Source organism: Bison bison, unplaced genomic scaffold, assembly GCF_000754665.1.
Source record: "Bison bison bison isolate TAMUID 2011002044 unplaced genomic scaffold, Bison_UMD1.0 scf7180017864254, whole genome shotgun sequence".
Classification (NCBI taxonomy): domain Eukaryota; kingdom Metazoa; phylum Chordata; class Mammalia; order Artiodactyla; family Bovidae; genus Bison; species Bison bison.
In genome coordinates, this window is record NW_011494826.1 from 9,501,181 (window position 1) to 9,513,489 (window position 12,309).

Consider the following 12,309-nt stretch of genomic DNA (forward strand, 5'->3'; position numbering starts at 1 on the left):
GCCGGGCCCGGCAGGGACTGAGGGGAAGCGCGGGCGGGGAGGAGGACCGTGGAGCCCGCGGACGGCCTCTCCCGGGCCTGGGTGCGGCCGGCAGGCGGGCAGGTGAAGCCCGCCGCGGTCCGCTAGGCGAGGGCCGCTAGGCTGGGGCCGCGCGGGGTGGGCGGCGCCGTGTCCGCCGAGGACCGCCGCGGGGCGGGAGCCGGGGTGACCGCGGGAAGGGGCGCGGGGCGTAGAGTCCTGCCGGCAGCTGGCCTCCCCGCCGGCTCTCCAGAATTCGTGCGGAAACCCTTGCGTCCTCTCACCCGCGGCTGACTGTGCGAGTTCGGTGGGATTTGCTTTCCTTTGGGAGAGTGACGCTGACGAGAGCCATTTCCTCCGTGCTCGCAGGAAGGAGCCATGGCTCTGGACGGGATAAGGATGCCAGATGGCTGCTATGCGGATGGGACGTGGGAACTGAGCGTTCATGTGACGGACCTGAACCGCGATGTCACCCTGAGAGTGACTGGGGAGGTGCACATTGGAGGCGTCATGCTCAAATTGGTGGAAAAACTCGGTGAGTAGCATCCCGGCCGCGTCAAAGTAACGACTTCTCAGGCTGGGCGCGCGGGTGGGGAGGGGGGGACTTTAAGGCGGGAGGAGGGGTGGGTTTTGGAAGTCTTGCTTGGCATCCCGCAAATGCTTTTGTTTTTCCTAGTGTAAGATTCCGTTAATATTTAAACAAATAGGCTTTCCCCCTTTGCCTCTTTTTTGTATTGTTACTCTTTGAAATTTTAATAATTTGGTGACTTCAGTCTCCTAACTAGTACTCTTAATTGCGTAGGAAATAGAAAAAACTTAATTCTTAAAGGAAGTGAGAAGAGTGCGCAAATGAAGGTTGAGAGGGTTATATTACAGGGTTTGTGGTTATCGGTTCCTTACCTTCAGTGTACCTGAATGTTGGTGACGTTTGACATTGAGGATGATGCAAAATCTATATAAAATTAAATTCTGTTGAAAAATGTTCAACTTCTGGCGTTAATATGAAAGTTGTGTAGCTGTGCTACTACGTGATGGAGTATATTTAAATGTTCCAGTCATCCACGGTTAGAAGGGGTGGGGCAATATTTGACTGTCTGTAATAGTCCGTGCTTTTAAGTTATTTCGAGCGTTGGATTTATGTAAATAACAAGCTAGTGAAAGAATTTTGTTTTAAAAAGCAGATATTATTGACTGGAGATTGGCAATACTTGATTGGGTACAAATATATTGATTTAATACTGTTAAGTTGATTAATTTTAACACTGACTCAGTCATACTAGCATATCCAACAATGTGAAGTGTAAGAAAATGTTCAGTACACATTTGTGATGGATGAAACCATTTTCAGCTGGGAGAATCAACTAAAACTATTCAATAGATGTTTTTATTACAAGAGAAATGCTCGGAGGACTGTTCCTGAGTTTTAATGTGTCATTTGTTTGTAGTACAAGTTCTGATAAGTGTGTGGCATTGTCTCTCTGGGCTTTGTATGTGTGTCTTTTTAAAACACAGCATTCCTTCTTCAGGCCACTCTGGAAAAAGAAAAATGGTTATTTATCAGAAAATGTATTTCTTGCCAAGGATTAGTGTATACCTTCCATATAAACTTAGCGAAATTGTGCCCCCAGTATAAGACAGCATTCATTTAGGTGGGACTTTTTTGGATCAGTGCAGGGAGTTTAATTATTGAAGGACCATAAAGAAGCTCCTTAGAGGGTAGCCTCCTTAGGAATGTGCGTTGTTTGGCTCTCTGAGACATAGTCCAGGAGGGAGCCCCCCTGCTTTGTAGCCCTTTCAAAAGGAGATTCTGCTGTGTTTACCTACATAACTGTTAGTTATCATTGTTCTTACCTGATTTGACTAAGTCAGTCACTGTGCAAAATATTTGAGTCTTTTTTGTCCAGCACTAGTTAAGGGATTGTTTAAGGAAGAAAATATCAAATATAATTGTTTGTATTTCCTTTGTTTTCAAAGGGAGTAAGCATTTGCTTCAGAGATTGCTTTGTATATGACAAATGGGCCTCATTAATACACTGGTTTCAAAAAGAGATATTATTGTGAAAAGGAGCTGTTGAAGGTGACTGAGACAACTTGTAGTTCTTGAAAGCCAGGCTTTATCTAATGAATAAATAATGACTATGTTGCATTGATTGGAGCTGTTTATTGTAGAATCACAGGCATAAATAGAAATACAGAGAATAAACTATTTGCAGACAGAACTGATGTTAATTTGCAGTAACTATAATGTTAATCTTTTAATGTTGATATATTTTAAATTTTTTTATGCAGTGACAAGAAACCCAGTAAGGTAGGAAATGTGTACATGAAAGCTTTACATCTTTCTTGAACTGAACAATATTGATCCTCTTAGATTTTGATTTTCAAGTAGAAAATGTTCTTTAGCCTAATTCTGACTTTCCCCTTTGGTAAAAGTAGGGCTTAATGAATTTTTGCTCCTGGTTTTAGGATTAGATATTTTGAATGGCAAGCTATTTTGTTACCTATTGGCAAGTAAATAGAGGAGAAATTCTGGACAGCATTTTGACTTAGAAATCAGGCTCGTCAAATTAGAAAAGAACTTTTTAGTTCTTCAGAGTTGCCTAAAACTGGAATGGCCTACCTTCTGAAGCCCTAAGTTGTGTTACTGAAGGTATTGGGCAGACTGGTTAGTTACTTGTCAACAGCCGAAGTAGATCAAAGAAGCTTGCAGAGTTTAGATGAAAAGAGGTGGAGGTCATGGCACAGATCAGATGGTACAGGATCTCATGTCTGAGGGGGTTGTAAAGCAGGGATGCACAATTAGCAGAACCAGGCTGCTCTGCACTCAGAGCAGTTATGGTACCGAAGAGCAACTTTCACCTGTTTTCAAACTCCACATGCCTGTTTGATACCCTTTTTATTTTCATCATTGTGTGTATGAATGAATACCAGAGCATTATGTTTTAAGGCTGTCTTGCATATAATCAGTGATAACAGTTATTTCTCTGGGATTGGTAGATTTTATGATGACTCCTTCCTTCAACATTGTGTTAAAATTTTGTGTGTATGTACACACATGAAATTTTCTGCGAAGAGTCTTAGCTTTCATTAGGTTTTCGAAGAGGTCTATGATCAAACAACGATTTGGCCGTTGAAAGTCAGCCTTATTTTGAAGGTACAGTGTTCATCTCAGACTCAGGCAGTTTAATGAAGCAAGCTAAAAAAGTAAATAATGCTTCCAGCAACATCTTTATATTTAGAATTTTATAAAGAACTTGTGTGCTTCAGGTAAGATCATTCAACCGTGATTCTTAGATTTATGACTTTAATTCAAAGATCTACTTGATGCCTTCTAAATTTTAGTACACAAGACATTTGTTATTCTGCGCAGATCTTTTAAAAGAAGATAGAGTATACACCATGAAAAAGTGGGCTTTCGGGAATTAAATCCTGATGTCACAGAAACTTCTTCCATCTGTGACTTTAGGTTGATACTAGACAAGTAATCTCCATATCAAGTTTCCCAATGTTTATACCCCATTCTGAAAATGAAAAGTTATTACACTTGATTTTTTTAATCCAGATTGAAAGCTTTAAATAAAAATTTTTAAAACTTTTTGTACTTTTTGTTGAAAACAATTTTCAAAGCTAATAGATTTTTTTTTAAAGAAAAGAGTTAAAATATAAAATATCAAGGTTAAGGATTATAAAAATAAGACACCAGAGAATAAAATTATAAAAATAGTTGTGTTTAAAAATAAATGTTGCAGGTAAGGAGGAGGCTCAGTTTTATGGGATTCCCTGATGTTCCTTTGGAGATCACCAAGAAGTATTAAAACTGTTCTACTCTGTAGAATTCAGAGCTTAGTAAGTATTGAGGATTCAAAATGCCAAAAGATGCTTTGTTTCACTGCATAGCAAAAGGCTACTGTTTCTGGATGTAGCCTTTGGAAAGAAGTCATCCTCACTTTATCATGTATCATGTTCTTGCTATAATAATAGAATACATTTATGTTGGAGTTGTGTGTTAGGATTAAGTTAAACTGTGATTTTAGCACACATGATGACCCACCCCCCAAAGCTTTTGGTTCAGATTACCTTAAAAATCCCTTAAAGTGATAAGTGATCATGAAGTATGGTTTCCATTCATTCATTCCATCTCATAGAATTATAAAATAGCTATTTTTTCCTTCAGAAATTCCAAAAATAAATTTCTTTAGTTGGACCACAGATGAAGAAATTGGCTTGCATTCGGGGCTTTGTTACACAAAAATACTTTAAATACTAGGATCAGAGCTTGGCAAGATACACATAGGGAGAAACGCTTATGTTACTGGACAGCTCCCTTACACTCCTGCTTAGGGCTCCTTGGGGAGGGTGTGCTTATTTAGTGAAATGGTGTCTATGTCGTTGAAATCCTCAGTTTTTTTCCTCTGAGGGCTTATGATTGAATTCATGGAAGTGAAATGTCAGCATGATGCAGCGTCAGTGCATTCATAGTGGACTATATCAAGATAAAATTTCTGAAAATCTTTTGAAGTGGGGTGGGAGAAGCACTTAATGGTGAAATCATGTATATTAGAATAAGTTGAATTTTAGTTAAATATGTACTTAGAGCAAGTTTACTCAGTAATTAGAGTACTCTTAATGATCCATTGGAACTGGACATTGAATTTTATCTGTTTCTCAGCACATCTGAAGCTCTTTAAAAATAAAGGACACTATGTGAATTTTACTAAAATTCTCATAGCATGTTATAAAGTTCAAGCTATTCTTTGGATACATTATGGGTTGTTTGCTGCTGTGTTTTATACCCAGTTTTTAAAAAGTCAACAAATACTGTTTGATTCCAAGTAGAGTTAACTTATATTTATAGAGGCACTAAAAAGAATGTATCTTTTTTATTCCGTTTGTTAGAAAAGATAGTGTTGGAAATGCCTATTAGCTATTAAAAACAGAAAATTTGAAGTTTTGTCTTTTATCTTCAACTCTTTATTTTTTGTAATTTCAAACTTATAAGTTCAAGAATGATAATTGAATACTATAGTCTTCATTTAGATCATCTGTTAGCATTTTTCATTTGATTTCTCTGTGCACATACACACACACTTTTGGGAACCATTTGAGGGAGTTACACACATCATAACCCTTCATCTCTAAGTACTTAAAATATGTGTCACCTAAAAACAAGGACTTTCTCTTTCATATTACATTACAGTTATCAAGTTCAGGAAATTAAACATTGATTTGATACTGTTGTCTAACATGCATCCAGATTCATATTTGGCAGTTGTTCCAGTATTAGCCTTTGTTTTTTCCATCCAAGATCTCATTCTACATTTAGCTGTCAGTAAATTGCCTTCTTTACTTAGTCTCCTTTAATATACACAATGGCTACCAAGTTTAGAACCATAAGAGATTATGTAATATGTGGCTTATTAATATTACATTGAGATATATGTAAAGTAATAGTACCTGTTTCCAGATACTTCACAGCCATCCTATGGCATAGTTCCTTAGCATTTGTCTTTTCAAGACATTGTTTTACCTTTTTTTCAACAATAAAATTGTTTATCAGTGTGAATTTCACTTCAGAATGATTGTAGGTTCTTCTTCATACACCTTTATCAGTAAAGCTTAGTTTTCTTCTTAGCTTACTATTGGATAAGGTATACAATATTTTTACACATCATTGGGTATAGGTTTCCATCGTGTTAGTTGTCTTTAGGCTAGTAGACGCTAATAGATACACAGAATAATAAATAATATTCTGGCTCTGCCATGTATTGGCTTGTGTGATCTTGGACAACTAATCTAATCTTCTGAGTGAGTTTTGACATCTGTAAAATTCCAATTTAAAAAAACTTTCTCGTAGGTCTTGGTGAGAAAAGAGATAATACATGTGAAAATGCATTATATGGACTATTTGTGCTACACAGATAAGAGTGGCCATTTTCTCAGTGGCATTGAGAGTCCCTGAATATCCTGAAGTGGAGGCAGGGGTCAGGGAGGAACTCCTTTTAAAAGGAGTTCAGATGTAATCTAGACTGTTTAAAAGGTTCCAGCTTTAATCGTGGAGAATTACACCACTCAGAAGGAGCCTAGTTTGGGACTGCTTTGTGCTCTCAACTCCCAACAGCAAGGAAAATAGCTATCATTCCACCCTTTCGCTCACTTCCAAGCATACGTGCCTCTGTAATGTAGCAAAGAGCTATTTAACTACTGTTTTCATGAGATTTCTGAAATGGAGTGGACCAGTAAGTGGACAATGGTATTCCAGAGATTTGAAAAATTTATAACCATGAAGGCTTCAGTAGTGTGTTTTTTATTCAGTTGTAACAAAGGAATGATATACCATTGTGTCTTGGCATGTGAAAACATTGAGCCCATTTAGAAATTAATGGAAATGGTTTAAGAAAAAAGCTAATATATGCAATATTTTTATTTAGATAATTATCTTACTGAAATAATTTAAAAATTGTGCTGATGCCATAATATATTACAAAATGGTATATTTGCCCAGTGTGAGGTAAACAGATACTCTAAAAAAATATTTTAAGATAACTTTTTGAGATATAATATTCTGCACTCATGTTTGTGGTTACAAAGTCATATCTACCATAATTCTTTTGTAACAAATTTTTGCATAATTACTGCATTTTTTGCTTGTTAATTTTTCTTAAAATCAGGCTTACTGAGGTATAATTTACGTACAATAAAATTCATACTTTTTAGTATACTGTGCTGAGTTTTAGCAAATGCATGCAGTCATAAAACAACCACAGTCAAGACACAGAACTTTTCCAGCACCCCAAAAACTTGTCTCTGTGTTTCTTTATAATGAGCCCACCCCTTCAACTCCAGCTCCTGAAAAACCACTGGATGTCTTTTCCAGAATGTCATATAAATGGAGCTTTAAGGGTGGTTTCTTTCACTCTGGTGGCTCAGCTGTAAAGAATCCCCCTGCAATGCAGGAGACATGGGTTTGATCCCTGGGTTGGGAAGATCTCTTGGAGAAGAAAATGGCAACTCACTCCAGTGTTCTTGCCTGGGAAATTCATGGATTGAGGAGCCTGGCGCGGGCTACATACAGATCATGAGGTCACAAAAGAATTGGACAGAATTTAGCAACTAGTACATTTTAGTAGTAAAAGTGAAGTCTCTCAGTCGTGTCCGACTCTTTGTGACCCCATGGACTGTAGCCTATCAGGCTCCTCAGTCCATGGAATTTTCCAGGCAAGAGTACTGGAGTGGGTTGCCATTTCCTTCTCCACGCGATCTTCCCAACCCAGGGATCAAACCCGGGTCTCCTGCATTGCGGGCAGACACTTTACTGTCTGAGCCACCAGGGAAGCTCTTTACATTTTAGTAGTACATTTTATTTAAAAATAATTGTTAGCGTAATACATTTTAGATTCTTGTATATGAGTAGTTGTTTTTATTGTCCAGTTGTAGTTCTTTGTATGAGTATGTACCACAGTTTGTCTATCTACCAGTTGTTTGCAGTCTTTTGAGAGTACCACTGTTTTTTCTCGTTTGCAGAGATTTTATGAGAGTTAACAATTGTTCCAAGTCCTCCAGTAGCATTTGGTATTGTCAGGGTTTTGGTTTTATTTTTGTTTAATTTTATTCAGTCTAATAAAGTATGTAATGATATCTTACTATGATTGTAAGTCACACTTCCCTAATGGCTATGATGGGAAGCTTTTTACAGGCTTATATGCCATCTGTATATCTTAGTAAACTGTCTTCATATCGTTTGCTTATTTTTTTAGTTGTTTTATTTGTTTTCTTGTTGAGTTTTAAGATTACTTAATATATGCCAGATACAAGTACTTTATCAGATAGGTATTTTAAAGTATTTTCTCCCAGTCTGTGGCTTGTCTTTTTATTTTCTTAACAGTATCTTTCAAAGAGCAAAATTTTTAAATTTTGAGGAAGTCCAATTTTATCAAGTTTTTTCTGGATTGAACTTTTAAAAAATTGTCTTCCACAAGGGAATTGGCTTAGTCAAAGCTTGAAACTTTTTGCCCTATAAGTTGTGTAACTTCTGTTTATTTTTGTATGTTGAAAGGAGAAATATATGAAGTATAGTAGTGATAATGTATCAGAAAGGAAATAATTGCATCATATCAATTTGAAATAATGTAATTACAACTTTTATTTGGTAAAATCTAAGCTATAAAATAATAGGCCAGTGAAAACTAATTTACCATCGATCCATTAGAAAACCTAGATATTTTAGAACTTTAGTCATAAAAATAGATCTGTAATAAAGCATCATTGAATAATTAAAATTTTAGGGTTTAATGTTATAAAAAGAATTAAGTCTGGATTATAATCCTGACCATGCTACTTAATAGCTTTGTGATTTTTAAAAATTTTTTAAGTCAGAGTTTTCATGTTAAGGGTCTCAGTTTCCTTATCTGTACAATACAGATAAAGACAGAAGCCTTCGTTTATGTTTGTTACCTTGTCTTTTAGTGTTATTGGAAGTCTTTGAAAATTGTTCTTCAAATATAATATCCTCTAAACAGTATCGTTGTGTATAAAGGGTCATTATTTGAATCCTTCATTCTTTGCTTTTTGTCTGCCTTCCTTCATTGAGACTATTACACTATTTATTCATAGTGACTCAGAGTTATGTGTAAAATGTTGAAAATTTTATTTTCTGATACTTTTTCTGTTTCAATAATTCTGCTCAGTGAATTAGTGTTCTTAAGAGAAGATGATAAGCAATAAATGGTTGAAATGGGAAGTTTACATTTAGATTTCCCTTCCTTTCATGATTCAGTCTGCAGACTCGATTATTTATTATTTAGTTATAAAGACCATCCAGTTTCAGTGGGTAGCCCTTATACAGTGTTGAAGGTAACAGAGCTGGTAACCTTCAGCCCACAGGAGGTGACGTTTGATTTGGAATCTGTAGTGAATCTTTTCTCAGATGTTTACCTATCTTATTTTTATATTATGCTGTAACTAAAAGCTACATGAGGTATCTTAAAGATCAATTTTAAAGCATCAGTGTGATGATGGTTTTGATATCTTTTCTTAATGGAGCATTCAAGGTTATGAATAAAACAGCAGTGACGTGCTAGCATTATTGATTGCAGATGAAGATGTCTGTTGGATAAGTGCCTCCCAGTTTATTGTTCCTTAATGAGGTTCCTGAATTTCATAACCTTTGAAGTTAAAAATAACTTGAAAAATGCGGACAGTTGCTGTATCAGTTTAAGCTTTTATGCAAGGTGTTGATGCAGTCTGTTGCTGTGATAGAATGCCCTTGTTGTGGAGCATAGCCTGTGGGAAGGCCTCCTGTGTCACAATCCTGATTTTGCAGCCCTGTGGTGTGTGACCTAACCTGTCTGTGCCTGTGGTTGCTCATCTTGAAAATGGGAATAATAACAATGTCTTTATCCTAGGATTATTAGAAGGACTCAGTTAATATATGTGAAGTATTTTAGAATAGCCTCTGTAAATGGAGCTATGTTGATGAAGTGTAGCTATGTAAAATGTTCCCTTTTACTGAGCTAGAGAAATAATATAAAAGATTGGGAATGTGTCATTTATAAAGGTGAGCCAAATAGTACTGATTCATTCTCTACCATATTAGGAATATATTTTAACATTATTGTGCTTACCTTTATCACTATGGGGTTTCCCTAGTGGCTAAGACTTTAAAGAATCTGCCTGTAATGCAGGAGATCTGTGTTCCATCCCTGGGTCAGGAGGATCCCTTGGAGAAGGGTATACTGACTACCCACTTCAGTATTCTTGCCTGGATATGACAAAGGTGGTTTAGAAGCAGTAGATTTTATATTCCAATATATACAAAATTATAGATAAACCATGCTTAAATGGAGGCTATTCCAATTTAGTATTCTGGTTTAAGCAAATGCCTTTTTTAAAAGGTGAACTTTGTCAGTGTTTAAGGACTTAAGTCCAAGATGTGGCCACTTAGAGTTATATATGACCTTGGCATATTGTTTTAACCTCTCCTGATTATTAATCTCACTTAACCTTTGTTTACTTCCCTGCTTCTTAGAGTTAATATAAGAACTAAGTATGATGTAAAAAGTATTGGGATGACCAAAAAGTTTGTTCAGGTCTTTTTCATGAGATGGTACGAAAAAACCTGAATGAATATTGGCCACCCACCCCAATATTAACAGAATCTCTGGTAATAAGTAGAATGCCTATATTAAGAACTCAAAAAAAATGTTACCCTCAGTTATCCTTCAAATACTATGTAAACCTAGTTTTGAATTGTGGGTTGAAGTAGCCTGGTTTATTTTCATTGTATTTATGTAGTACTTAACCAAAACCCCTTCTTATTTTCTTGCTTTTGTAAGTTTCGTTTAATGGCTCTGAACTCTGGAATACGTTCCCTGAGCTAAACTGCTTGGGTGGGAATACTGGCTTTACTCCCTATAACTTGACCCTGGGTCAAGTTATTTAGCTTTGCGGTGGCTTAGTCTCCTATAAGTAAAATGAGGGTAATAGTATATTTACCTCATATGAGTTGTGAGGATTAAATGAATACATATGTGTAAAGTACACAGTGGTGTTAGTGAGTACTGTTAGGGGGTGGTGGTTGTTCAGTCAGTTGCTCAGTCGTGTCTAGCTCTTTGTGACCCCATGGACTGAAGCATGTCAGGCTTCTCTGTCCTTCAGAGTGACTGTGGTTATTTTATTGAGGATCCTAATGGATGGCTAGGATATCTCACTACTAAATATTTTCTCGGATGAATTTGTGGAATAAATGCCTTAAAAGAACTTAGACCAGAAAAGAGGGACTTTAGAACAAAAGGAGACATTCATGTGTAAATATTCCTACCCAAAGATAAGTACATGCATTTTTTGTTTCAGTAGGTTAGAGAGGCTTATAACATGTGGCATTTGTGAGGATCAAAGAGATGGTGAACTTGACCCATCAGTAGTAGCAGCAAGCAAGCATTTATGGAGGGCCAAGCCATGAAATTAAAAGACGCTTACTCCTTGGAAGAAAAGTTATGACCAACCTAGATAGCATATTGAAAAGCAGAGACATTACTTTGCCAACAAAGGTCCGTCTAGTCAAGGCTATGGTTTTTCCAGTGATCGTGTATGGATGTGAGAGTTAGACTATGAAGAAAGCTGAGCGCCAAAGAATTGATGCTTTTGAACTGTGGTGTTGGAGAAGACTGGAGAGTCCCTTGGACTGCAAGGAGATCCAACCCATCCATTCTGAAGGAGATCAGCCCTGGGATTTCTTTGGAAGGAATGATGCTAAAGCTGAAACTCCAGTACTTCGGCCACCTCATGCGAAGAGTTGACTCATTGGAAAAGACTCTGATGCTGGGAGGGATTGGGGGCAGGAGGAGAAGGGGACGACAGAGGATGAGATGGCTGGATGGCATCACTGACTCGATGGACGTGAGTGTGAGTGAACTCCGGGAGTTGGTGATGGACAGGGAGGCCTGGCGTGCTGTAATTCACGGGGTCGCAAAGAGTCGGACACGACTGAGCGACTGAACTGAACTGAAGCATTATATTAGGTAATAGGACGTAGTCCCCACATAAAATCTGAACGACTTTCTAGTAACAGTGAAAACGGAAGATTGCTTTGAATTGACAGTCTCAATGTGAAGCACCAAATACGTGGTTCAGAAAGATGGTGGAGATTTAGAAGCATGAGCCTCGACTGACTGACTTTATTTGAAGAGAGCCAGGGTGAAAAGTTTGGAAGAAAGGTATTCTGGATTGAAAATTGTGATGTTTATGATGTATTAGAGACTAAGAGAAGCAGAAAATATGATTATAGAGAGGAAATATATCATTAAGTGAGGAAATGATATTCTGTTTTCTTCTGTTATTCCTTCATTCACCTACTTGCTTTAAATGAGAACCTACTAGAGTGCCAGATACCATACTGTGAATGGCAGAGACCACGTGTACAAAATTAACTTAATCCTTAGACTCATTTGACCTGCAGTCTTAAGGGTAAGACAATCTTTAAATAAGTAATTGCTGTTATGTGTGAGTGTTATAATAATTAAAATAGTTATCAGAGAGCATATATACTGGGGAACCCAACCTAGTATATGGGGAAGGGTTTCTGGAGGACATTACATTTAAATCGAGGGCTGATGGTGTCTGACTCTTTGCAACCCCATGGACTGTAGCCCACCAGGCTCCTCTGTCCATGGGATTCTCCAGGCAGGAATACTGGAGTGGGTTGCCATTTCCTTCTTCAGGGGACCTTCCTGACCCTTCTTGACCACTGAGCCACTGGGGAAGCCCATATTTTACATGTATTATCTCAATTAATCC

General features: G+C 37.4%; 1 protein-coding gene across 7 annotated transcripts in view; it reads left to right on the forward strand.

Annotated features, from left to right (window-relative positions):
- FERMT2 (fermitin family member 2) overlaps window positions 1–12,309 on the forward strand; it is a 77,302-nt gene that overhangs the window by 1,473 nt on the left and 63,520 nt on the right. For 5 of the 7 annotated variants that reach the window (XM_010847741.1, XM_010847743.1, XM_010847742.1 and 2 more), the window contains exon 1: window positions 237–553. In XM_010847741.1, coding sequence (XP_010846043.1) covers window positions 397–553 — 157 coding nt within the window. In that variant the 5' untranslated portion in view covers window positions 237–396. Of the gene's footprint in view, window positions 1–236; window positions 554–12,309 lie in introns of those variants that run through there. The other 2 variants (XM_010847739.1, XM_010847740.1) reach the window with 1 other exon arrangement.